The 23,763-nt window shown below is 43.1% G+C and overlaps 2 protein-coding genes across 3 annotated transcripts; one reads left to right on the top strand and one right to left on the bottom strand.

Annotated features, from left to right (window-relative positions):
* Positions 1 to 272: 272 nt before the first annotated feature.
* On the top strand, positions 273 to 16,194 carry CCT2 (chaperonin containing TCP1 subunit 2). 2 transcript variants are annotated; one of them, NM_001142262.1, is given in 16 exon segments: positions 273 to 357; positions 1,058 to 1,132; positions 1,231 to 1,296; positions 1,645 to 1,756; positions 3,130 to 3,206; positions 3,358 to 3,470; positions 4,639 to 4,841; positions 7,249 to 7,349; positions 7,522 to 7,649; positions 8,059 to 8,162; positions 11,674 to 11,793; positions 12,151 to 12,279; positions 12,466 to 12,569; positions 13,806 to 13,905; positions 15,001 to 15,142; positions 15,911 to 16,180. In NM_001142262.1, coding segments are annotated over 16 exon segments (1,608 nt in total). In that variant the 5' UTR covers positions 273 to 354; the 3' UTR covers positions 15,942 to 16,180.
* A 4,632-nt stretch (positions 16,195 to 20,826) lies between these two features.
* On the bottom strand, positions 20,827 to 22,988 carry LRRC10 (leucine rich repeat containing 10). Its single transcript, XM_008256773.4, has one exon. It carries the CDS (start codon positions 22,543 to 22,545, stop codon positions 21,706 to 21,708), a length of 840 nt encoding a protein of 279 aa, XP_008254995.1. The 5' UTR covers positions 22,546 to 22,988; the 3' UTR covers positions 20,827 to 21,705.
* Between the last annotated feature and the right edge of the window lie 775 nt (positions 22,989 to 23,763).

Here is a 23,763-nt window from a genome sequence, read left to right on the forward strand (position 1 = left end):
TTTTTGCTTAGTAGTATATAGCTGTGTATATATGTGCTTTTAACACAAATTAAGTATTAAATTTAAGACAAAATACGGGCACAAACTCCGTGGCATGGCAACCGAAACAGGGCGGCAATTCTTTGTTTCTGCGAATCCGCCAGGCCATTCTTTCAGACGAGAGCCGGCGGCGCCGCAGGGGGCGGGAGCGCGAGCCCAGGCCCCGCCCCACGGCGTAGGGCTCATTTCCGGTCTCGTAGAGCCGGGGCCCTGCCCTCGCGATAGAGCGTGTGGCGTCACTTCCGGCTTCTCTTCGCTGCTGGCTCCGGGCGCGGGCTGTGAGGGAATCGCTCGTGTCCCGAGTTCCTCGGAACCATGGTGAGTCTGACCTCTTTCCTGTCCCTTCGCAACCCCGGCCGTGCCCCGCTATGCCTTGCCGCCCCCCTGCTCTTTCTGGCCTCCCAGCGTCGCAGGCTCCCCGAGCCGGCCTCCTGGGCCCGCCGCACATGGCGCGGGCCGCGCGTGTGGCCCGCGCGGGGCCAGCCAGTGGAGCCGTCCATGCAGGCCAGGCGGAGAAGTGGTTCCGTAAGGCCAATGTCTGGTCAGACTCGGCCTTTCCACAAGCCCGAGCCCGGGACCCCGAAACGTGGGCCTCAGCCTCGCCGGAGAAATTTCTAGCGCCTCGCCGGCCCCGCCCTCCCCCTCGGGGCGGGGTTTGGGGCGGCGGGGAAGGAGCCGCCCGAGGGTAAAAGATGGAGGCTGCCTCCCCGGCGGGCGTCCGGCTCGTGTCCCCCAACCTTTGCGGGCCTTGTTCTTGTTTTAAGATCGTCTTTGGTCTTGCCCTGCTCGGTAGTCCGCCTCTCGGGTGTGTAATTTTTATTCCTGGCGTGCTTGTTACCCAAAACGGCACAGTACCTTTCTGATCCCGCCTCTCTTGGAAGCTGAATTTGTTTGCAATCGCCGTATTGTAAATGAATGTTCTCTTAGATACCTGCTTGTAAATCCAGTGGAAGGCATGTAAATATATGTGTTCCAGAGTTGTTGTTCAAACTGATTGTTTCTTGGTTTTCCTCTGAAGGCGTCCCTTTCCCTTGCGCCTGTTAACATCTTCAAAGCTGGAGCTGATGAAGAAAGAGCGGAGACAGCTCGTCTGGTAAACCCTTTTCTGACGTTCTTACTGTTTGAGAGGTAAAGTTGTTCTTTAAGGCTAAAATGAATTCTCACAATCTCTGATTTTTTTTTTTACTCCAGTCGTCTTTCATTGGTGCCATCGCCATTGGAGACTTGGTAAAGAGCACCTTGGGACCCAAGGGCATGGTAAGGAAAAGAGGGAATTTTCTTTTCGTAGTTTTAATATTATTTTAGACCTCTTAATATCCCAAGTTTTAATTATAAAAGTAAGATGAATGTATCCAAGTCCTATTGGATATTAAATGGCAATCACTGTTTCTGCTCTTAAGGGTGCTGAAACCCAGATTGTCTCTCTCTGTGCTTCTAGGGGTAGAGATACCAAGGTTTGCTTGCGGAGTATACATTATAAACTTGCATACTGCCAAGTAGTCACCCAGAGTGTTTACACGTTAGCAGTATTTGGAGTACTGATTGATCTGGGTGCTCTTCAAGGTCCATTTATATTTTAATTTGAACCCAATATGTTTTATTTAGGACAAAATTCTTCTAAGCAGTGGACGAGAAGCCTCTCTTATGGTAACTAATGACGGTGCCACTATTCTGAAAAACATTGGTGTTGACAATCCAGCTGCTAAAGTTTTAGTTGGTGAGTCGTTGTTAAATTTCTGAATTAATTTATTCTTCTTCGATAGGCTTAACTGTACTTGTTAATTGACTTATACCACTCTTAAAATTACTGTTAATAAAAGGTTCAGGAGTACCATATAATTATTGGTAGGTGTCTTAGTCTCTTTAGCGTTGCTGTGAGAATAGCGCAGACTAGGAAATCCACAAACAATGAAAGTTGTTTGGCTCCCAGTTCTGGAGGCTGAGAAGCCCAGGATTTAGGGGTCACACTTGGTAAGGGCAAGGCATTCTTGCTGTGTTACAACATGGTGGGAAGGCATCACATGGATGAGTGTGTCTGTGCTGGAGGGGAAAGGGGCCTGAACTCATCCTTTCATCTTGACCCAGTCCTGAGATAATGGCAGTCCCTTTATTAGAGCAGAGCCCTCGTGACCTAATCTAAGGGTCCCACCTCAACATGGCTATACTGGAAATTAAGTTTTTTTTGTTTTAAAGATCTATTGATTGATCTGAAAGGCAGAGATCTTCCTTCCACTGGTTCACTCCCCAAATGGCCACAGTGATCAGGGCTGGGCCAGAGGGGAGCCAGAAGCTTCATCTGAGTCTTAGTACAGGGACCTAAGTACATGGGCCTTCTGCAGCTTTCTCAGGCACATCAGCCGGGAGCTGGGTCAGATGTGGAACAACTCTCTGGCTCTGGGAATAAATTTTCTGACACCTAAACCTGGGCCGGCACTGTAGTATAGCAGGTAAAGCCACCGTCTGCAGTGCTGGCATCCCATATGGGCATTGGTTTCAGTCCTGGCTACCCCACTCCAATCCGGGCCCCTGCCACACACACGGGAGACCCGGAAGAAGCTCCTGGCTTTCAGTCGGCCTACCTCTGCCCATTGTGGCCATTTAGGAAGTGGGTGGCAGATCTCTCTCTCCCTCTGTGTAACTGTTTCAAATAAATATGGGGCTGGTGCCTGTGGTGCTAGCATCCCATATGGGCACCGGCTCAAGTCCTGGCTGCTCCATTTCCCCTCTAGCTCTCTGCTATGGCCTTGGAAAGCAGTAGAGGATGGCCCAAGTCCTTGTGCCCTTGCACCCGTGTGGGAGACCCAAGGAGGTTTTTGGGTCCGTGCAGCTCCAGCCGTTGCTATGGAATGAGCCCCCGTGGATGGAAGACTTCTCTCTCTGCCTCTGTCTGTAACTTTCTTTCAAATAAATAAATCTTAAAAAATAAATTTATTTAAAAAAATAAATAACATATGAACTTTGGGAGATATATTTGAACTGTGGCAGTAGTAAAATATTTTAGATCTCAGAGTTGTCAGGTGAGGAACATAGATAGGTGAGATTGGGATTGGTTGTGGATAGATGTAATTTTGAGTTAATTTTTTTCCCTAGATATGTCTAGGGTTCAAGATGATGAAGTTGGTGATGGCACCACCTCTGTTACTGTTTTAGCTGCAGAATTACTAAGGGTAAGAATTACTGATTCTAACTTCATTTTGTGAAGTGTTTTTTTTGTGCTATGCTTTTGCATATCAGCAGTAATCAAATTGTTAATTTTCATTTTTAACTTGTTAAGTGTTTATTAAATTTGTCTGTTTTAACATAATGGTTTGTTAATAGGAAGCAGAAACTTTAATTGCAAAAAAGATCCATCCACAGACCATCATTGCTGGATGGAGAGAAGCCACAAAGGCTGCGAGAGAGGCTCTGTTGAGTTCTGCAGTTGATCATGGGTTAGTATACCTTACTATACCACAGTACTGCTTTTTAAAATGTTTTGCATTCTTTCATAACGTGTTTAATGCAATAAACCTAGAGAACATTGAAAACTATGCATGATCCTATTGTCCTGTAGCCTCCAAAATAATCAGACCTACCTCAGATGGCCACTGAAGGTAGTTTGGAATTCCAGTCTTCTTTGCATAAATTATTGAAATAAAATAATGTTATGACATACCTGGAACCCCCAAAATGCTTCCAGAAGTAAAATTTTTGGTCCAAAGATACATGCATGTTTTACTGATGTATACCAAATAAGCCTACTAAAATAATTAGTTTACACTCCTGGTAGCCATATAACAATGTTTACTCACATTTCTGACAGCATTTGATATTACTTTGTGTTGCCTTTTCTTGTACTTTGGAGGCGTGGGGAGCAGTTTAGTTTTAAAGCTTTTAAAAAAAATTTTTATGTGAGTTCAGCATTGTGGCATAGTGGGTAAAGCTGGTGCCTGCAACATTGGCATCCCATATGTTTGCTGGTTCGTGTCATGGCTGATCTGCTATGGATCTGCTTCCCTGCTGATGGGAAATACAGTGGATGGCAGCTCAAGTGTTTGTGTCCCTGTTAACCGTATGGGTGACCCAAATGAACCAGCAGATGGAAGATCTCTCTGTCCCTCTCTAACTCTGACTTCAAATAAAATACAGACATTTAAAAAATTATTTGAAAAAGAGAGACATATTCCATCCACTGGGTCACAGCCCAGTGCCCGCAACGGCTGGTACTGTCTATACTGTTCATACTGCCAGAAGCTGGGAACTCCATCCATGGTCTTTCACATGGGTGGAAGGGACCTAAGTGCTTGAGCCATAGTCATTGCCTCCCAGGGTTCTTATTAGCAGGAATCAGCAGCTGAGACCTAAACCCAGACACTCTTGTATGGGATGTAGGTGTCCCATATGGTGGCTTAACCTCTGTGCCAGATTCCTGCCCCAGTGTGTATATTGCATTAACACCTGGTAAGGTTTAATTCTTTTCACATGGTCTTAGAGACTGACCCAGTTAGGGTAAAATATCGAGTCAAATTATCTTGATGAATCTTGAGAAGTAAACTAGGGTGGATAAGTGTTTGAAGAGTAGGTATGAATTTCTTTTCTTTTTTTTTTTTTTTTCTTTAGTTCTGATGAAGTTAAGTTCCGTCAGGATTTAATGAATATTGCAGGAACAACATTATCCTCAAAACTGCTTACTCATCACAAAGATCACTTTACTAAGTTAGCTGTGGAAGCTGTTCTCAGACTGAAGGGCTCTGGTAATCTGGAGGCAATTCACATCATCAAGAAGCTTGGAGGAAGTTTGGCCGATTCCTATTTAGATGAAGGTATGTGTATAGAATATGGGAAAGAAGTTTTCTTCAGATTTTGAGGGCTGAATACTGAATAAATCCTTTTTTAGCCAGTTGGGACCAGTGACACTTTTCAAAGTTAGAAAACTTGTTTTTAAGGACATAAAAGGTACTGCGACCAGTTTTGTAGTCCACACACCATTCCAGCCTAAACAGTAATTGTGGTTTGTACTTAGGTTATTTGCTTGCTTGAAACGCAGAGTGACAGAGAGCCTCTCTGTGCTCATCCATTCTCCAGATTGCCACAGCAGCCAGATCTGGGCCGGACCAAATCAGGAAGCCAGGAACTCCAGGTTTCCTCTGGTGGCTGGGGCCCAAGTAATTGGTATATCTTTTCGTCACTTATCCCAGGCACCTTATGAAGCCATGCAGCCAGGACCAAAACTGCTATTCTTTTTTTTTTTTTTTTTTTTTTTTTGACAGGCAGAGTGGACAGTGAGAGAGAGACAGAGAGAGAAAGGTCTTCCTTTGCCGCTGGTTCACCCTCCAATGGCCGCCGCTGCAGCCGGCGCACCGCGCTGATCCTGGCAGGAGCCAGGAGCCAGGTGCTTTTCCTGGTCTCCCATGGGGTGCAGGGCCCAAGCACCTGGGCCATCCTCCACTGCACTCCCTGGCCATAGCAGAGAGCTGGCCTGGAAGAGGGGCAACCGGGACAGAATCCGGCGCCCCAACCGGGACTAGAACCCGGTGTGCCGGCGCCGCAAGGTGGAGGATTAGCCTATTGAGCCACGGCGCCGGCTATAACTGCTATTCTGATAATAGCACAGCCAGCAGCTTAACCCTGGGCCACAATGCCAGCTTTGAAATGGTAGTTTTCTTTTGCTAAAAGTTGACTGTTCTCAAGTGACACTTTTCTCAGGATTGCATGAATGTAAAGTTTGTAGAAAATGGAATTAGAAGATGAGTTCATTTTGGTAAACAAAACCTGGAAATTTATGCATATTTCATAACATTTTCATGAACTTTTTGAAGACTCCTATACGTGCAGATTGTAAAGTTTTTTGCTTATCACTTCTCAGCCTCTTGGTTAAGAGCAAGTATAGTAGTTTTTTGTTCCAAAATTATTTTTTTATTTTTTTTATTTTTTGCCAGGCAGAGTTAGACAGTGAGAGAGACCGAGTTACAGACAGACAGAGAGAAAGGTCTTCCTTTCCACTGGTTCACTCCCCTAATGGCCACCACGGCTGGCGCTGTGCCTATCCAAAGCCAGGAGCTGGGTACTTCCTCCCGGTTTCCCATGCGGGTGCAGGGACCCAAGCACTTGGGCCATCCTCCGCTGCCCTCCCAGGCCACAGCAGAGAGCTGGACTGGAAGAGGGGCAACCAGGACTGGTACCTGGCGCCCCAACTGGCACTAGAACCTGGGGTGCCGGCACCGCAGGTGGAGGATTAGCCAAGTGAGCCATGGCGTCGGCCCCAAAATTATTTATTTTTTAAAGATTTATTTATTTGAAATTCAGAGTTAACACAGAGAGGAGAGGCAGAGAGAGGTCTTCCATCCACTGGTTCACTCCCCAATTGGCTGCAACAGCTGGAGCTGTGCCGATCCAAAGCCAGGAGCTTCTTCCAGGTCTCCCATGTGGGTGCAGGGGCCCAAGGACTTGGGCCATCCACTGCTACCCCAGGCCACAGTAGAGAGCTGGATGGGAAGTGGAGCAGCCGGGTCTTGAACCAGTGCCCATATGGGATGCCGGTGCTTCAGGCCAGAGTGTTAACCTGTGCCACAGGGCCAGCCCCCCCCAAAATAATTTAATTTCAAAGTATCTTCATAGTGTGTTTACAAAATGGTCTGTAGAAAGTATAGGTATTCCCTTTGGAAAAAAAGGGTTAGGTTGTAATTTACAACTTCTCCTTTTAAAAGAGTATAGTAATTGTAAAAATGCTCAGATTAATATGCAAAGGGCTGTTGTAGCATTTCTGAAAGGCTTTTGGCAGGGAAGGATGCTTAAAATGGATAATATTTACCTGAGAAGCTGTGTTTTTGAATGTCTGTTCTGTGCCAGGTGTTGTGATACGAATTTGTCATTTCGTTCAAGATGATGGCCCAGAAAGTAGGGATTTAGGTTCAGCTAAATTAAGCAGAAAATTCAAGATAATAGTGATTTAATGTTTGGATCTGAAATCTTACTGAACGTGTTTCATATGATTAGTAGGGTTATATTTGGAAATTAGCATCTTATCAGTGCCGCCAGTTGTTTTCCTGTTTTACAGATGAGTATCTCAAGGTTACATAGCCAATAAGCTTCAGGGGCTTGATTTGAGCCAGGTTTGGAAGGCTACCATTGTCCCTTGATTTTTTTCCCTTGTACCACCACCTCAGTTCAAAAGATGAACTAATGCAGACTTGAAGTATATGATATAGTACTACTTTTTTGCTTACTTAGGCTTTCTGTTGGATAAAAAAATTGGAGTAAATCAGCCAAAGCGAATTGAAAATGCTAAAATTCTTATTGCAAATACTGGAATGGATACAGACAAAATAAAGGTATGTAGCTACATTAATTCAAATTCTGATGGTTGGAATCAATTGCACTGAAAGATTTATTTATGAATATATAATTAAACACATATGCTTTCTCATGTATATGGTGATTGAAATGTTGGAAATAGGGGACTTTTAAAAAGTAATGAAACTGATGTTTTACTTATACTTTTAGATATTTGGTTCCCGAGTAAGGGTTGATTCTACAGCAAAAGTTGCAGAAATAGAACATGCAGAAAAGGAAAAAATGAAGGAGAAAGTTGAACGTATTCTTAAGCATGGGATAAATTGCTTTATTAACAGGTCTGTATTTGCCCTAATATTATTTACAGAGGATTTTTCTATGAAAATATGTGAAATACTTTAAATCCGTTATTATTTAGGATCTGTTATGCATATTTTTAAAATTATGGATTTTATTTTACTCAGCAACTTGTGATTTACACACTCTACTAGTGGACGTTTAAGTCATTGGCAAGTTGTGTTTTTTTACTGTATATAAAAATTCTTTTAAATGGCTTCATTACGTAACATTTGTAGTCAGTTTTAGCAAGGCTGTATTAATATTGTGATTCATAGAGATGAAAAGTGATACATTGCTCTGATTAGCATTTCTTTAGTGGGGAGGTAAAAATGTTTCTACATGTTTTAGTCTTATGTAGTTTATCTTGTGATAGTTTTAAACGTAATGTTTTATGTGTTTTGTTTTCAGGCAATTAATTTATAATTATCCTGAACAGCTCTTTGGTGCTGCTGGTGTCATGGCAATTGAGCATGCAGATTTTGCAGGGGTGGAACGCCTAGCTCTTGTTACAGGTACAGAAAAAAGATGAATTTCTAGCAGACATAATTGCTGTTGGATTTACTGAGTGTTACCATGTGTAACTCATTGTGGGGAATACAAATAAATCCCTTTTAGGAGCTTAGAATCTAAGCAGTTACTCTGAAATCTGATTTCCATGTTTAGGTACCTTTAATTTAGTTACAATATTTTTTAATACAAATGTACTTCAAAAAATTTCATGGAAATAAAGTAAATGGTATGTTCGAAGTCCATGCATACAAGAGGTCTTCAGAAAGTTCATGGAAAGTATTTGATGAAATGCATAGATTTCAGTTCGTTTTTACCAAGACAAATTTACCTGTTAATTCCAGTAAACCTTTTTGAAGTACCTTTTAATTCACTTTAGGTATACATTTCTTTTTGTTGTGTTAACCGTTACTAGCTTTTTCTCTCAAACCCATAATACCAATTTTTTTAAAAAAAGATGTATTCTACTGTTCATTTGAAAGAGTTACAGAGAGAGATGGAGACAGAGAGAGGTCCTTCATCTGCTGGTCCACTCCCCAGTTGGCCACAATGGCTGGAGCTGAGCTATCTGAAGCCAGGTGCCAGGAGGTTCCTCCAGGTCTCCCATGCAGGTGCAGGGGCCCAAGGAGTTGGGCCATCCTCCACTGCTTTCTCAGGCGCATTAGGGAGCTGGATCAGAAGTAGAGCAGCAGGGACTCAAACCAGTGCCCACATGGGATGCCGGCACTATAGGTGAGGGCTTTAACCTGCTGTGCCATAGCACTGGCCCCGAAAAGGAATCTTGAGTCTTTTAAAAAAAAAAAACTTAAAGGAAGAGTTCTATAAGCAGCAGGGCCCCAAGCACTTAGGCAGGCTCATTAGCAGGGAATTGGGTGAGCACTCTGATTATATGGGATTCTGGGATTACAAGTGGCTTAGCACACTATACCACAACACCTGCTTCTGAATCTTTGGTCATAGTCTAGTGTATTATTTGTTTTTATTTTATTTGAAGAGAGACAGACCTAGAAGCAGGTCTCCTGTGTTCTGGTTCCCTTCCTAACTGCAGTGACCTCTGCCCTGAGGCTGAAGTAGGGAGTCTGGAACTCAGATTGGGTCTCCTTTCTGCATGAGAAGAACCCAGTTAAGCCACACTGAGCTACTTTAGCAGAAAGCTAGAGACAGGAGCAGAGCTGCATGTTGAACCCAGGGTTGTGGAGTCTTACCCCCCAGGCCAAACACCTACCCCAGCCCCAGTTAATGGGTTTTAGAGTAAAAATTTTTTTTTTTTTTTTTTTAAGACAGGCAGAATTAGACAGAAAGGTCTTCCTTCCGCTGACTTGGGCCATCCTCCACTGCCTTCCCGGGCCACAGCAGAGAGCTGGACTGGAAGAGGAGCAACCGGGACTAGAACCCGGAGTGCCGGCGCGGCAGATGGAGGATTAGCCAAGTGAGCCGTGCGCAGGCCAGAGTAATCTTAAAAGTAGATTTGTGCAAACCAAGTTTAGTGACCTGTATCTCATTTTCAGGTCTTTGAAAATGAATGAGTTGGCTGGAACACATGAGATCTGGAAATCGGAGTTAGAGAGATTTGGTGAATTTTGAGGCCTGAAGTGCTAGTAATGTCACATTAGGACGGAGCTACCATGATCATTAGAAGAAATTAAAGTTAACAGTATTTGGAGAGAACATAGTCTCAACCCAGAATGATTTCTTAAGTAATTTTTGAATAATTTGAATGGCATAGTCTCCTTATCTAAAGAGGCTTTTTCCTTTTATTACTTCTACATAAGTTTATCTGCTTTAAAAATCCTTAAAAGCCTAAACTCATCCTTTAAAGCAAGAAAAATAAAGACAAATATGAATGTCACATTAGTGGAATAAATTGATACAAGGACTTGGTAACATGAAATGACTACATAGAGCCAGCAGAAAACATACTGTGGATGGCTGTGAAATTGACCCCATGATGGCTCTTGTCCTCAGAAGCTCAGTTGTTAAGGTGTGTGAAATTGGTTCTTGGAAATGTCAAGAAATGTTGCATGAGTAGATGAAGAAAAATGAAGTAAAAATTCTCAGAAGCCAAGTTAAGTCTTAGTTTTGGATATTATGTCTCAGATGTGTTGTCTCACATCTGAGATATAAAGCCATTTCAGAAATTTTTCAACCAAAAAATAGTTTTTAAACTATTTTTTAAAAAAAATATTTGAGAAGTGGTAATTACAGAGAAAGGGAGAGGTAGAAAGACCTTCATCTGCTGGTTCATTCCCCAAATGGCCACAATGGCCAGAGCTGGGCCGGAACGATGGGAAGCCAGGAGCTTTTTCTGGATCTCAACAGGTGGGTGGCAGGGCCCCAGGTACTTGGGCCATCTTGGTGGGCAGTTAGCAGGAAGCCTGGATCAGAAGTGGAGCAGCTGGGAGTTGAACCAGTACCCAGCATTTCACATAGTGGGTTTACCCTCTACACTGCAGTGCCAGCCCCTCAGTTAAAATTGAAAACAACTTCAGGTATGCAAGTTAAGAGTATGAATTAGTAGAATTTAGAAGACAAAAATTATAAATTTTTGGTACAATAGAAAGCTAAAAAGTATTGATTTCTCAGATTTACCATAAGGAGTAGGAAAGAAGGGATGACTAAAATGTTACAAACCACATTATTGAAAGAGTAATCAGGAGAAAGGGATTTTGAAATAGAAATTTTAATTTTTGCTTAGTTAAGCATGTAATGAAGTGTCTGGTCTGATTGATTTCCAGTGTGAAAGGGAAAATGTAGATATAAGCCCCAAAGACTAAAATGAATTGATTAAATATTTCATGTCCTGTGCTGGGAAATTTTATCCTAAAGAGTTTAGTGTTCTAGGTTAGATTCAATTTAAATTCAGGCTTAGAGATAAAAAAGTCTAAAGAATTTAACCTTTGTAGGTAGTGGGTATGTGCATATAGGTCTAAAGCCCGCATGCTTAGATTTGAATCCCAGCTTCTGCTATCTGTGTAATCTTGGGGAAATAACCAAATCTCTGCTTCATTTGTATTGTGTAAAATGAAGTAGCACTGAATCTCCCCTACAGTATTATTGTGAGGATTGAATAGTGGACCCACATAAAGTGAGTAAAAGACTGCCTGGCAATAGGAAGCAATCAGTTTTTAAAACATTGGTTAACGTGTTTGTTACTTGTTAGAAAAATCTTAAACCTGTCAGGCAGAGTTTACCCTGCAGTACACTGGGTTAGGCTGCTGCTCAGGACATTTTATCCCACATCAGGAGTGCTGGTTTGACTGTTAGCACTTCACTTCTGATCTAGTTTCCTGCTAGTGCCTCCAACGATGCAGCAGATGATGGCCCTATCCACCCATGTGAGACCCCCAGCTAGATTTACTGGTTTAGCCTAACCTACCCTACCCTTCATTGTTAAAACCAGGTGTCTGAGGAAGTAAACCAGGGGATGAAAGATATCTCTGATGCTGTTTTTCAGGGAGATGAAAAGTAAGACAAAACACTGTCATGCAGTGAATTAATGTTTGTTTATGTTCATAGGTGGTGAAATTGCCTCTACATTTGATCACCCAGAGCTGGTGAAGCTTGGAAGTTGCAAACTTATTGAGGAAGTCATGATTGGAGAAGACAAACTCATTCACTTTTCTGGAGTTGCCCTTGGTGAGTGCTGAAGTAGGTCCTGGGCAAGGTGCCTAAATACTTGCCAAAGGAGTTAACTGCGTTTACTAGAATATGATACTCTGTTAGTCTGAACTCTGGAGAAGCATGTGCATGTTGTAATTTAGTTTAAGAGAAACCTCAGATTTATCATGCATTTGTGAAGAGTGTGTGTTGGTCCTAGAGTTTTTTCCCCTCCATAATTTAGAACCATTGTGAACTTATGAAGAAGAGTAAATAGTAGTGGAAACATAAATTTTTAACTCTAATAATATAACCAACACCTACATAAATTATAGAAAGCAAGCTGTTTTATGATGAGGTGGTCACTATGACATGGCTACTATGTTTTAATTTCAGGTGAGGCCTGCACTATTGTTTTGCGTGGTGCTACTCAGCAAATTTTAGATGAAGCAGAAAGATCATTGCATGATGCTCTTTGTGTTCTTGCCCAAACTGTCAAGGATTCTAGAACAGTTTATGGAGGAGGTAAGCATTTGGAAAATAATGAATATATTTTATTTCTTATTGTACAATGTTAGTCATAAATTGTCTTAATAGTTCTTATATGAATTTCATATTGCCTTTGCAGTTAATTTTTTAAAGTATTTGACATCATTAAGTGTTTTGGAAACAACAGACATAACCATGTTTTATGGGACTTTTAATGTGCAGGCTGCTCTGAGATGCTGATGGCTCATGCTGTGACACAGCTTGCCAATAGGACACCAGGCAAAGAAGCTGTTGCAATGGAGTCTTATGCTAAAGCGCTAAGAATGGTAAGGTAGTAAGAGATTGGGGTTTTCTGTATTTAAAAGTGCTGCACAGAGGAGGACACAGATCTTCATTCCCTGGTTTACTCTCAAAATGGCTGCAGTGGCCAGGGCTAAGCCAGGCCAAAGCCAGGAGTCAGGAGCTTCTTCCAGATCTCCCTTGTGTGTGTAGGGACCCAAGGATTTTGGGCATCTACTGTTTCCCTGGCACATTAGGGAGCTGGATCAGAAGTGAAGCAGCCAGGTCTTTCTTGGTGCCCATGTGGGATGCTGGCCTCTCAGGCGGCAGCTTAACTTGCTATGCCACAACACTGGTCCCCATATAGAAGAGTACTTTTTCTATCCTACACAGAAAATCTAAAAACACATTTTTTTAAATTTTTTAAATTTGTTTTTGGAGTTTATCCTCTTCATGAGCAGTAATTAAAAGGAAGTAGGGTATGGTATACAGTTAAGCCTCCGCTGTGCCTATGGCACTGGCATTCCAAATGGGCGCCAGTTTGTGTCCCAGCTGTTGTACTTCTGATCCAGCTCCCTGCTACAGGCCTGGGAAAGCAGTGGAAGATGACCCCAAGTGCTTGAGCCCCTGCACCTGTGTGGGAGACTGGAGGAAGCTCCTGACTTTGGGTCTCTCACTAGTTGATGTGGCCATTTGGGGAGCAAACCAGAGGATAGAAGACCTCTCTCTCTGTCTAAGCCTCTCTCCCTCTCTGTCTCTGCCTCTCAAAATTTTTTTTAAGGAAATAGTGTTTTTACATTATTTCCAAATGGTATTTTTTTAAAGATTAATTTATTTGAAAGGCAGAATTACAGAGGTAGAGTGACAGATCTTCATCTACTGGTTCACTCCCAAATGGCTGAGACAGCCAAGGGTTGGGCCATGTTGAAGCTAGAAGCTTGGAACTCTGGATCTCCTACATGGGTATTAAGAGCCCAAGTACTTGGGTTATATTCCGTTTCTTCTCAGACATTTTAGGGAGCTGGATTGAGTGCTGGTTTGAGTCCTGGTTGCTCTGCTTCTGATACAGGGTATAGAGAGACCAGTTGGAGTTCCAGGTTCCTGACTTCAGCCGGGCCCAGCCCCAGCCATCACGGCCATTTGGGAGTTAACAAATGGATGTAAGATCTCTGTGTGTCTACCCTCTTCTACCTTTCAGATAAATAACTCATACTATCCTACTTAAGAGTAAATCAGTGGTTCTTAGAACAGTTAATCATTATTCATTATCTTCATTTTCATAGTTGCCGACCATCATAGCTGACAATGCAGGCTATGACAGTGCAGATCTGGTTGCACAGCTCCGAGCTGCTCACAGTGAAGGCAATGTAACTGCTGGACTGGGTAAGAAATAAAGTGGAACTTCGCAGTAGTTAGAAGTAACTCACAGATCTTATTTTTTTTTTTTTAATGGGAAGATATGAATTCAAGGTAACTGTGTAAAATATTCTTGTAGCACTTGCCTTTGTAAACATTTTACAAAGTGCTAGAAAAATTTGTTCTCAGTACTGCCAAATGTGACTCCATAGGGGTTATAAGAGTGGTTAGAAAATTTAAACCTAATCGAGTATTAGTGACCACGGGATTTAAATGGATAAACCAAAATAAAGTGGAACTTTTCAGTAGTTAGAAGTAACTCACAGATCTTTTTTTTTTTTAATGGGAAGATATGAATTCAAGGCCCTTGCCTTTTAAACATTTTAAAAAATGCTAGAAAAATAGCTGTGTCAGAATAGATAACCCATCTGCACAAGAGAACTCCAATAATATCTTTCAAATATTAAGATTCCACAGTAATTAGTAATGAGCAGATTTTTACAAAATACATTTCTTAAGTTTGTATTATTTGAGAGGCAGAGAGCAAGAGCTCCCATCTTCTGGTTCACACCCCAGAGGTCTGCCATGGGCCAGGCCAAAAGCAGCAGCTGGGAATTTAGTTCAGGTCTCATGTGGATGGCAGAGACCCAGCTACTTAAACCATCACCTCCTTCATTCCAAGTGAACATCAGCAGAAAGGTGGAATCAGGAATGGAGCTGGGTCTGACACACTGGCAAATGGAATGTAGACATCTCAACTCCTAGTTGATAAAGTCCTACCTAGGCTAAGCACCTGCACCTAGTTTTTACTTATTTTTTTCTTTTAAGATTTATTTATTTGAAAGGCAGAATGACAAGAGAGGAGGGGGAAAACTGGTATCTTCACCTGCTGGTTCACTCTCCTAGTACCTGCAACACCCTGGCTGGGTCAGGCCACTGCCAGGAGCCCAGTTATTTGGGCTATTATGCACTGTCTCCATGTGCCTTAGGAAGCTGGATCAGAAGCACGGAGTAACTTGGAAACTTCGAGTGCTTTTATAAGCTGAGGCACTAAATCGGTTTTGTTAGTCGTTTTGATATGCTGATTGTTAAGATCGGTTAGTAAATACTTTGTCTTTTCAGATATGAAAGAAGGTACTATTGGGGATATGGCAGTACTGGGTATAACAGAAAGTTTCCAAGTGAAGCGACAAGTTCTGTTGAGTGCAGCTGAAGCAGCAGAGGTGATTCTACGTGTGGACAACATCATCAAAGCAGCACCAAGGTACTGTGATGCTTTTAATTCTCAGAAAAAAATACATTCAGACGACAAAAGGGAACTGCATTTATTTAATAACTAGGTAGTAGAACATGGAGACTTATCTGTTGGCATTTGTAATTCTAGTTCAAAGTAATTGTATTTTATTAATGTGGTAAAGGTTCCTAATACATGTATTAGTCGAAAATATAAAGTAAACTTTTGGGGAAAGCATTTTTTGTTGTTTGTTTATTTGAAAGTTACAGAGAGGGAGTGGTAGGGGGAGAAACAGAAAGAAAGGTTTTCCATCTGCTGATTCACTCCCCAGATGGCTACAACAGCCTGGGCTGAGTCAGGCTGAAGCCAGGAACTTCATCTGAGTCTCCTACATGGGTAGCAGGGGTCTAAACATTTGGGCCATTCTCCACTAACTTTCCCAGGCCATTAGCAAGGAATTGGATCAGAAGTAGAGCAGGCAGGACACGATTCAGTGCCCATGTGGGATGCTGGTGTCATAGGAGGTAACTTTACCTGCAGCTGCACAGTTCTGGCCACTGGAGAATATATCTGAGTGAGAAGTTGAGAACTGCTGAGTACCAGTCCATGTAGATGTGCTCTCACTACATGGTGATGAATGTTAGGAGGTGGAAGTGTCCTTGTAGAGACTGGCATATAATGGTTTTAATAAAGCTAGAATTGTGGTTTTGCTTCTATTTACTGTAAAACTCTGGTTAAAATTACGCTTTTCATTTTTCACTATTGACTTTTTTCTTACATGGATGCTTTTCTTTATAGGAAACGTGTTCCTGATCACCATCCTTGTTAAGCATTCCCATATGTATGCTCTTGATCTCTGGACCAGTTATAGCAGAGTTGTATTTGAAAAGACTTCAACCTCGTTAAGAAGACTGTGGAGTTCATGTTTATCTGTGCCCATTATGTCCTTCAGTTTGGACATTTAGCTGACCTTTTATTTTAACATGGGTCTAATTTATTTTGTTTGATTTTTCCATACAGTTCAGTTGAATTAAAAGTTCATTTCTCTTCCAGTGCATTTAAATAAAAATTTGCACAACTAATATAGTTGGTCTCAATGATTTGTGTAAATTCTGTCTGAAGTTTGCTTCCTGGAAATGAAATGAATTAGTATATTTTCAGTGTAGCATTCCAGCTTAATAATTGACCTTACACACTTAGGAAGTAATTATCTCGATTCAAGATAAACACACTATAGTTTAATCTTTGATTTCGTAGCTGGGCCATAGATAGACTCAAGCATGCGTTTCGTTGCACATTGAATTTTGTATGGTGAAGCTATCATAGACGAGTAGATTCTGTGTCTGCAGGTTCAGCCAACTGCAAATCAGAAATACTCAGGAAAAAAAATACTAAACATGTATGGACTTTGTGATTTCCTAAACAATCAGCTATTTATGTAGTATTTATTACGTAATCTGGTCTGGAGAGAGAAAGTATAGGGGAAGATTCTGGTATCCAAGGTAGGATGCTGGAACCAGTCTCCCATGGATACCACAAGGGGTGACTATACATGTTTATTTGTAATTCTTGAATTCTATCTCAAAAGAAAAAAAAAAAACAGATGGGCTTCTGTAACTTAAAATTTGAAGAAATCCTGTTTGTAAGCATTGGTGGTACGGGCTGCTCCAAGGACCTGACCTCTGTAGTTCCTTTTTAGTGTACTTATGATGGACATGGTTAGACTTGGTGGTAGTTTTTTGTTTTTAGTTTTTTTCTAATTATTTGAAGGCAGAGCTTCCATCTATTAGTTCACTCCCCAAATGCCAGCAGCAGCCAGCTCTGGGCCAAGCTGAAGCAGGAGCCCAGGACTTCATTCAGGTCTGCAGTGTGGGTGGCTGAGATCAAATACTGGAGCCATCCATCGCCTGCTGCCTCTCGGGTGCATCCGGCAGGAAGCTTGGAGTTAAACCAGGTGCTTAACCTGCTGTGCCACACTGGCCCCCGATGGATTTGTGGGCTTAAGTATTTACTGAGTGACGGTGTAAAGGTGACTAGGTTTGAATGTTAATGTATAGCAGAATGGACAGAAAAAAGCCTAACCATGAATTGGGGATTTTTAGGGAATCTCTCTGGACTTGGGATGGTCCTACCAGGGTTTTTCAGTTGGGATGCATGTTTTGTGTGGTTTTTTGGTGGACTGGAGGAGGGAGTCTAAAGTTGTCTCAATATTTTTTAAAGTTTGTTTATTTGAAAGGCAAGGAGAAACAGCTGCCAGTTTGCTCTGCAAATGCCTACAATAACTAGGGCTGGGCTTGTCTGGGGCCAGGACCCCTGGACTCCATTCAGGGTGGCAAGGAGCTAAGGACTTAAGCCATTGCTGCCTCCCAGCATGCATCAGCAGGAACCTGAATTAGAAGTGGAGGAGCCACACTCGAACCAGCACTCCCAACATAGGATGCTGGGGTCTGAAATAGTGGCTTTAACCCATTATGGCCTAGCAGCTGCCCTGTCCCTTTAATATATCACAGGGAGAAATAGAATCTTCCATTGCTTGGTTCACTTCTTAGGTGAATCCATCTGGGTCTCCCTCCGGGGCCCAGGTACTTGGGCCATCTTCCACTGCTGTCGCAGGCACATAAGCTGGGAGCTTGATCAAAAGCAGAGGATCCATCACTCTGATGTGGGATGTTGGTGTTGCCACTGCACCATGAAGACACCATATCTCTATTAATATTACCTAGTACAAGCTAATGAAACAGGTTTCTTATGTATCTGAAACCGTCCTTCAATGTACACACAAAAGAAACATTCTGTGGTTATCAAAGAGAATTAACACTGATAATGTGTTCTACTTTCAGCCTCATTATTTGTGATGTCTTCTGCTTTGTAATTTTTAGGTGTTCTATCACTTTTTAGATCAGTTGTGATACAGTGAAGGTGGGTTAGAGCAGATGAGAGTATTATGACTGAGAAAACCTGCAAAGGTTTCAATGGGGCAAGTGGATCTGTTTATCCTGAGTGACCGATAACTTGGATTTTAATCTGAAAGTATTCTTTTGTATATTTTTCCCAAAGGGTTTTTAAAAAAGGATATCCCAGCAAATATTAAAGAGAGGTTGAAATAGGGGAACTTAATTATAGCTTGGAATATACACAGGCATACACAAACCTTTCTTCTTCGACTTCATATCCTTTGAAGCCCTAAGCTTTTGATGTCTTAGGCCTAGAAAAATCCCAATATCAGGGAGCTGGTATTGTGGTATAGTGGGTAAAGCTGCCACCTGCCAGCATCCCTTGTAGGTGCTGGTTCACGTCCCGGCTGCTCCACTTCGGATCCAGCTCTCTGCTCTGGCCTGGGAAAGCAGTAGAAGATGGCCCAAATCCTTGGGCCCCTACACCCACATGGGAGACCCAGAAGAAGCTCCCGGCTCCTGGCTTTGGATCGGCGCAGCTCCACCGTTGTGGACATCTGAGGAGCGGACCAGCAGATGGAAGACCCCGCCCCCCCCGCTGCCCACCTCTCTGTAACTGTGCCTTTCAAATAAATATTTTTTGAAAATCCCAAGTTCATAAAATGTTTAAATCTTTTGATTTCAGAGGTAAGTCTAAACTAGACCTTTTAATCCCTTTAACAGTTGTAGGATGGAGTTTCTTTTAAGGCAAAAGTAAGTGTGGCCGGCGCCGCGGCTCACTAGGCTAATCCTCCGCCTAGCGGCGCCGGCACACCGGGTTCTAGTCCCGGTTGGGGCACCGGATTCTGTCCCGGTTGCCCCTCTTCAAGGCCAGCCCTCTGCTGTGGCCAGGGAATGCAGTGGAGGATGGCCCAGGTGCTTGGGCCCTGCACCCCATGGGAGACCAGGAAAAGCACCTGGCTCCTGGCTCCTGCCATCGGATCAGCGCGGTGCGCCAGCCGCGGCGGCCATTGGAGGGTGAACCAACGGCAAAGGAAGACCTTTCTCTCTCTCTCTCTCTCTCACTCACTGTCCACTCTGCCTGTCAAAAAGTGTGGGAGCAGTTATTTTCACAAGACAGATTTGGAATGTGCATTTACACATGATAAGAGGCAGCAAAGTATCCAGCAGGCACCCACAACCTCAGTCCTGGCCTCCTGCCCCTCATGAAATGGATTTAGGGCCTAGTAGTCTCAGTGTTTTCAAGTATTGTGATTTTGTGAGTTCTAGAATAACAGGAAAGAGGCCAATAAATTCATTTAGAAATTTGAAAATGAGTCCTTGGGTTTTTAGTGTTTAGGTAAGCCAGGCAGCAGTGAATCAAACTATTATATTGGAAGAGGGCAGATACCTTGATTAAAAATTTTACTGGGGAAAAAAGCTTTTTCTGTTGCAATGTATGTTATTTTTAATACCTCAAACATGAAATTAATGATGTGTTGTGCTGCATGGTATAATAGTAAAGGTACATGTTGCAGAAGCATTCACTGTCACATGCCAGCCACTGTTCTTTGCATTCTATACACAGTAATTGGTTTAATCCTTAAGTGCTCGGTGAAGTACAAAGAGTCACCATTTTACTGATGAAGTGGTAACTGGAGGAGTAAGTGGCAAAGCTAGGATTTGAACCCAGATAGTTGGAAGGGCCATGTCCCTAGCTACTGTGCCACACTGCCTGAGTCACTCTGTGCTTTTTGTTGAAGTTGTTCACGGACAGTTGATTTTTAAGGCCCAAACGCACCTTTTCAGTGTAAAATTACAATAGTGATGTTGCATTTTAGGGAAGAATTTTAAAAAGTGAATCTGGTTGCTGGTTCATGTGCATAGATCCATGTTAAATTTTAGTTGGTATCATTTCTGGATGCTAAAATTCTGTCTAATCTTGTGAAAGAGATTTCTCTTTGATGCATTAACCCTGGCTCTCAAGACTTAAAATCTGGAGTAAAAATGTTACATTTGGTGCTTCAACATTTTCTCAGTTTTACTTTCTAATTATGTCAGCATTTCCAGAAAAACACCAGAAGGGCTATAGAAATATGAATATAATCTATGTGTTTTGTAAAATTGACAGCCAACAGGGAAAACATTTTTGGACAGCAAAGCCAGCAGTGAACACTTAACCACACTATTTGAAAAATGTGTATGTGTTGATTTAGAAAATTGAGTATCAGCCAAAATGTTTACAGTTTGACATTTGAATCAGACCACTTAGCTATGGATCCGCCTGCAGCTACATTGGGAAAAGTAGGACCATTAATCTTGGGAATGGGAATAGGGAGTCAAAGCAATCCATAGTAAAGTTTAGAAGGCAGGTTGTGTTGGCAGAAGTTTAGTATCAGCTGAATGGTTTCAGTTATTAGCAATGAAAAAAATAAGTCCTAACTGTCCAATAGGAATCTGATCTCATTACTAAAGAAGTTAAGCCTGTTTGACCTACAAACAGGAACCCATTAGTTCACAGTGAAGGGGCCCTCTGCCCATCTGACCAATAAGTTGCTGACCCTCTTCACATGGAAGGTGACAATAGGAAGGTCCTGTGTGTGTGTACTATGGAAATTTCTCTTTCTCCAGTTTAGCAAGAAATGCTTCTGGTAGGAAAACACAAAAATAGTCTGCTTTGTTAGGTTACTTTGGAACCAGACTCTGGGTTAAGATGCTTTTATGGGAAAAGTACTATTTAAAATTAGGCTCAGTGCAGTATTTCCATTTGATGTTTGCGTCTTTTTCTGTGGAAGGGATTCAGACACAACAATAAAGGATGGTTATTAAATCACCCACTGATAGTAATTCCTTTAAAGTTTATATATATTCATGGGAAGTTCACGATTTACATACCTCCATAAAGTACCTAGGTTTATACACTGTCAAAAAACTAGAAAGATCAAACAAAATTGGAAGCTACAGTCACAGACTATACACAGCACAGCCTGCTATTCAGATTTCACAGTGCAGGAACAGATTTCAAGTGAACTGATTTCTCACCTACTACGTTGGGGTCAGACCTTTTAGGGGAAATGAGCTCGATGAACTCGAACCACTGTCAAGTTCAAAGTGGCAGCTGGGCTCCATCAAGAGGCAGTCTCCGTCAGAGGTCTCTTCAGCAGGCGCTAACCTGCTGGGGAAATCTTGCATCTCGAGCTTTTGCAACAACGAAAGCTGTTTTCTATGAATCTGGGAGCAAAGGTCGTTTTTGGTGACCTAAATTGGTAACAATACATTGATACCGCTTATGGTCATGCAAAGAAAAGAAAGTATGGCTGCAAAGCAAAGGGCTGGGGCCAGGCCGGCTGAACGTTTAGTGAGATCTATAACAAATACCATATTTGAGGGGCCCGTGAGCCTTGTAATCACAGCCACCTCTGGGGAGTGGAGGAGACCCAAGTGTCGCAGCTCTTGCTCAGTTTCAAAGTACCTGCTTGGAGAGGCCGTTTTCTTGCGAAGACGTGATCACTCTGGGTTGGCAGGCCACAGTAGCATGTAACTTCCCTTTGGGAATTTTTCCCTTTTCCGTATGGATTTGTGGCATTTCAACCTGCCTCTCCATCAGCCCCCAGGAGGCAGGTCACCTCAAATGACCCAGAGCAACGCCACCCACTCTAATGAAGAGGTCTCCAGGACAGGCTCCTGTTAGCTCTGTGGCATTGACCTACGACAACATCTTCAGGAGCTGGGAGGAAGAAGAGGAAGAGGGAGGGCAGGTGTCTGTGACTCCTGGCTTTCCTCCCTGGCCAATGCATAGCGCCTGGCTTTTCTGGGATCTGGCTCTGGCGTCTCCTCTGCCCACCTTCCCACACGGTGCACGCCTTTGGCCACCTTGGGTGCATTCCGGCAAGGGTTGTGGTCATAGATGACCAGCTTCAGACTTGACAGGTGGGTCAGGCTGGGGAAGTAACGGATGTTATTCTGGTCCACGTCGATCACCTCCAGGAAGGGCATGTGCAGTAGCACCCGGGGGAAGTCGCTCAGCAGGTTGCCCGACAGCCAGATGGTCCGGAGCTCCCGGAGGCGCTGGAGCTGGCCTGGCAGCAGACGCAGGGCGTTGGAGCCGGCGTGCAGGGTCTTAAGGAGACTCAGCTCACAGACTACATCTGGCAGCCGGGTGAGGCAGTTGGCTTCGATCCACAGAGTCCGGAGGTTCTGGAGCAGCCTCAGCTCGTTGGGGAGGTCGCAGAGCTTGTTGTTGCCCAGGTAGAGGATGCAGAGCTGTTTCAAGGTGCAGACCACCTGGGGCAGAGCCTGGAAGTCGTTGAAATCCAAGGCCAGGATCTGCAGGTTCTGCAGCTGCCCCAGCTCTGGAGGCAGGCTGTTCAGGTGGTTGTCACTGAGGTAGAGCTTGACCAGCTCCGAGAAGGTGCACACGTGCACGGGAAAGCGGCGCAGCTGCCTCCCGCTGAGGTCCACCATCCTGTCCAGCGGCATCTCCTGGAGCTCTCCCACCACGTACTTCTGGCAGTGGTCAGCAGGGATGAAGGCCACCAGGGCCCTGATGGCATTCCCCATACGGAGGCCAGGCCACCCACTCACTGAGCGCTGGGGCCCGGCTTTCCCTGCCTTTAGAACCCGTGGATTGCGTGACAAAAGCCAGTCCTTTTGACAGGGAGAAGTGCTCCTGATAGCAACTTGAGTGTTGGGTGACAGGCCCAATAGACAGGCAGGGTCCCGGAGGTCATGTCTGAGTCACATTCTTGCCTTTAATCACCCAAGTCCCGATTCCCTTTGTTTACTTTTAAAAAAAAATTCTGTCCAAAAAAGAGCATCTCTCTTTTTATCTAATGAGAAAATATTGAGACGTTACATAAGGTGTAAGAAAAGAAAGTAAAAAACACCCTGTTTGAAGTTTGTATTCCTTAAATAAAAGGTTTGTTTGGGAAAAAATACTTATGAAATGCATAAAGTTTGTATTCCTTAAATAGAAGGTTTCTTTGGGAAAAAAAAAAAAGAAAGAAAAACCCACACTGTTCTTATGCTGCCTGGAGATAAGTACTAGGAGCATCCGAATGCAGGCTCCTCCGGGCTTTTTATTACAGGTAACATATTTGTTTTCAAAATTCACCCATTTTAAGTTTTTTTTAAATCATAACATATCATGGACATACTTTTATGTTTTCAGGTGTTTAAACAATTATTAGTATTTTTAAAGATTTATTTATTTATTTGAAAGGCAAAGTTACAGAGAGAAAGAAGGCGAGACAGAGGGTGAGAGATCTTCTATCTGCTGGTTACTCCCCAAAAAGCTGCTCCCATGAGCTGGGAGCTTCTTCTGGGACCCCCAACATGGGTGTAGGGGCCCAAGCACTTGGGCTATCCTTCGCTGCTTTCCCAGATACATTAGCAGGAAGCTGGATCAGAAGTGGAGCAACCAGGACTCGAACCAGCACCTAATAGGATGCTACCACTGCAGGCCAGGGCCTTAACCCACTGAGCCACAGCTCTGGCCCCTATTCAATTATTTTAAACACCTGCTTCATATTATGTGAGTCTGCAGTAATGGCAATGTTTTCCGTTGTTGGACATTTAGGTTGCTTCCAATCAATGACTGTTACCAACATCCCTAAACTCAGAGATGTGAGCAGTGCACCTTTCATTTCTTCAGGAAATGTTCTACTAGGTGAAGGGTCTGCATCCTTTAAAATTTTGGTTGTTTTTTAAGGTTTATTTATTTATTTGAAAGAGCAACAGAAAAGCGATCTTCCATCCACTGGTTCAGACCCCAAATGA

This window comes from Oryctolagus cuniculus, chromosome 11 (genome assembly GCF_964237555.1).
Source record: "Oryctolagus cuniculus chromosome 11, mOryCun1.1, whole genome shotgun sequence".
Taxonomy (NCBI): domain Eukaryota; kingdom Metazoa; phylum Chordata; class Mammalia; order Lagomorpha; family Leporidae; genus Oryctolagus; species Oryctolagus cuniculus.

Bases quoted from the DNA above. Each gene is read 5' to 3' on its own strand.
- CCT2 (XM_051844902.2), top strand. The intron at 7,350-7,521 runs GTATGTAGCTAC...TTATACTTTTAG, and splicing joins TGGATACAGACAAAATAAAG to ATATTTGGTTCCCGAGTAAG. The intron at 7,650-8,058 runs GTCTGTATTTGC...TTTTGTTTTCAG, and splicing joins ATAAATTGCTTTATTAACAG to GCAATTAATTTATAATTATC.
- LRRC10 (XM_008256773.4), bottom strand. From the start codon at position 22,545: ATGGGGAATGCCATCAGGGCCCTGGTGGCCTTCATCCCTGCTGACCAC.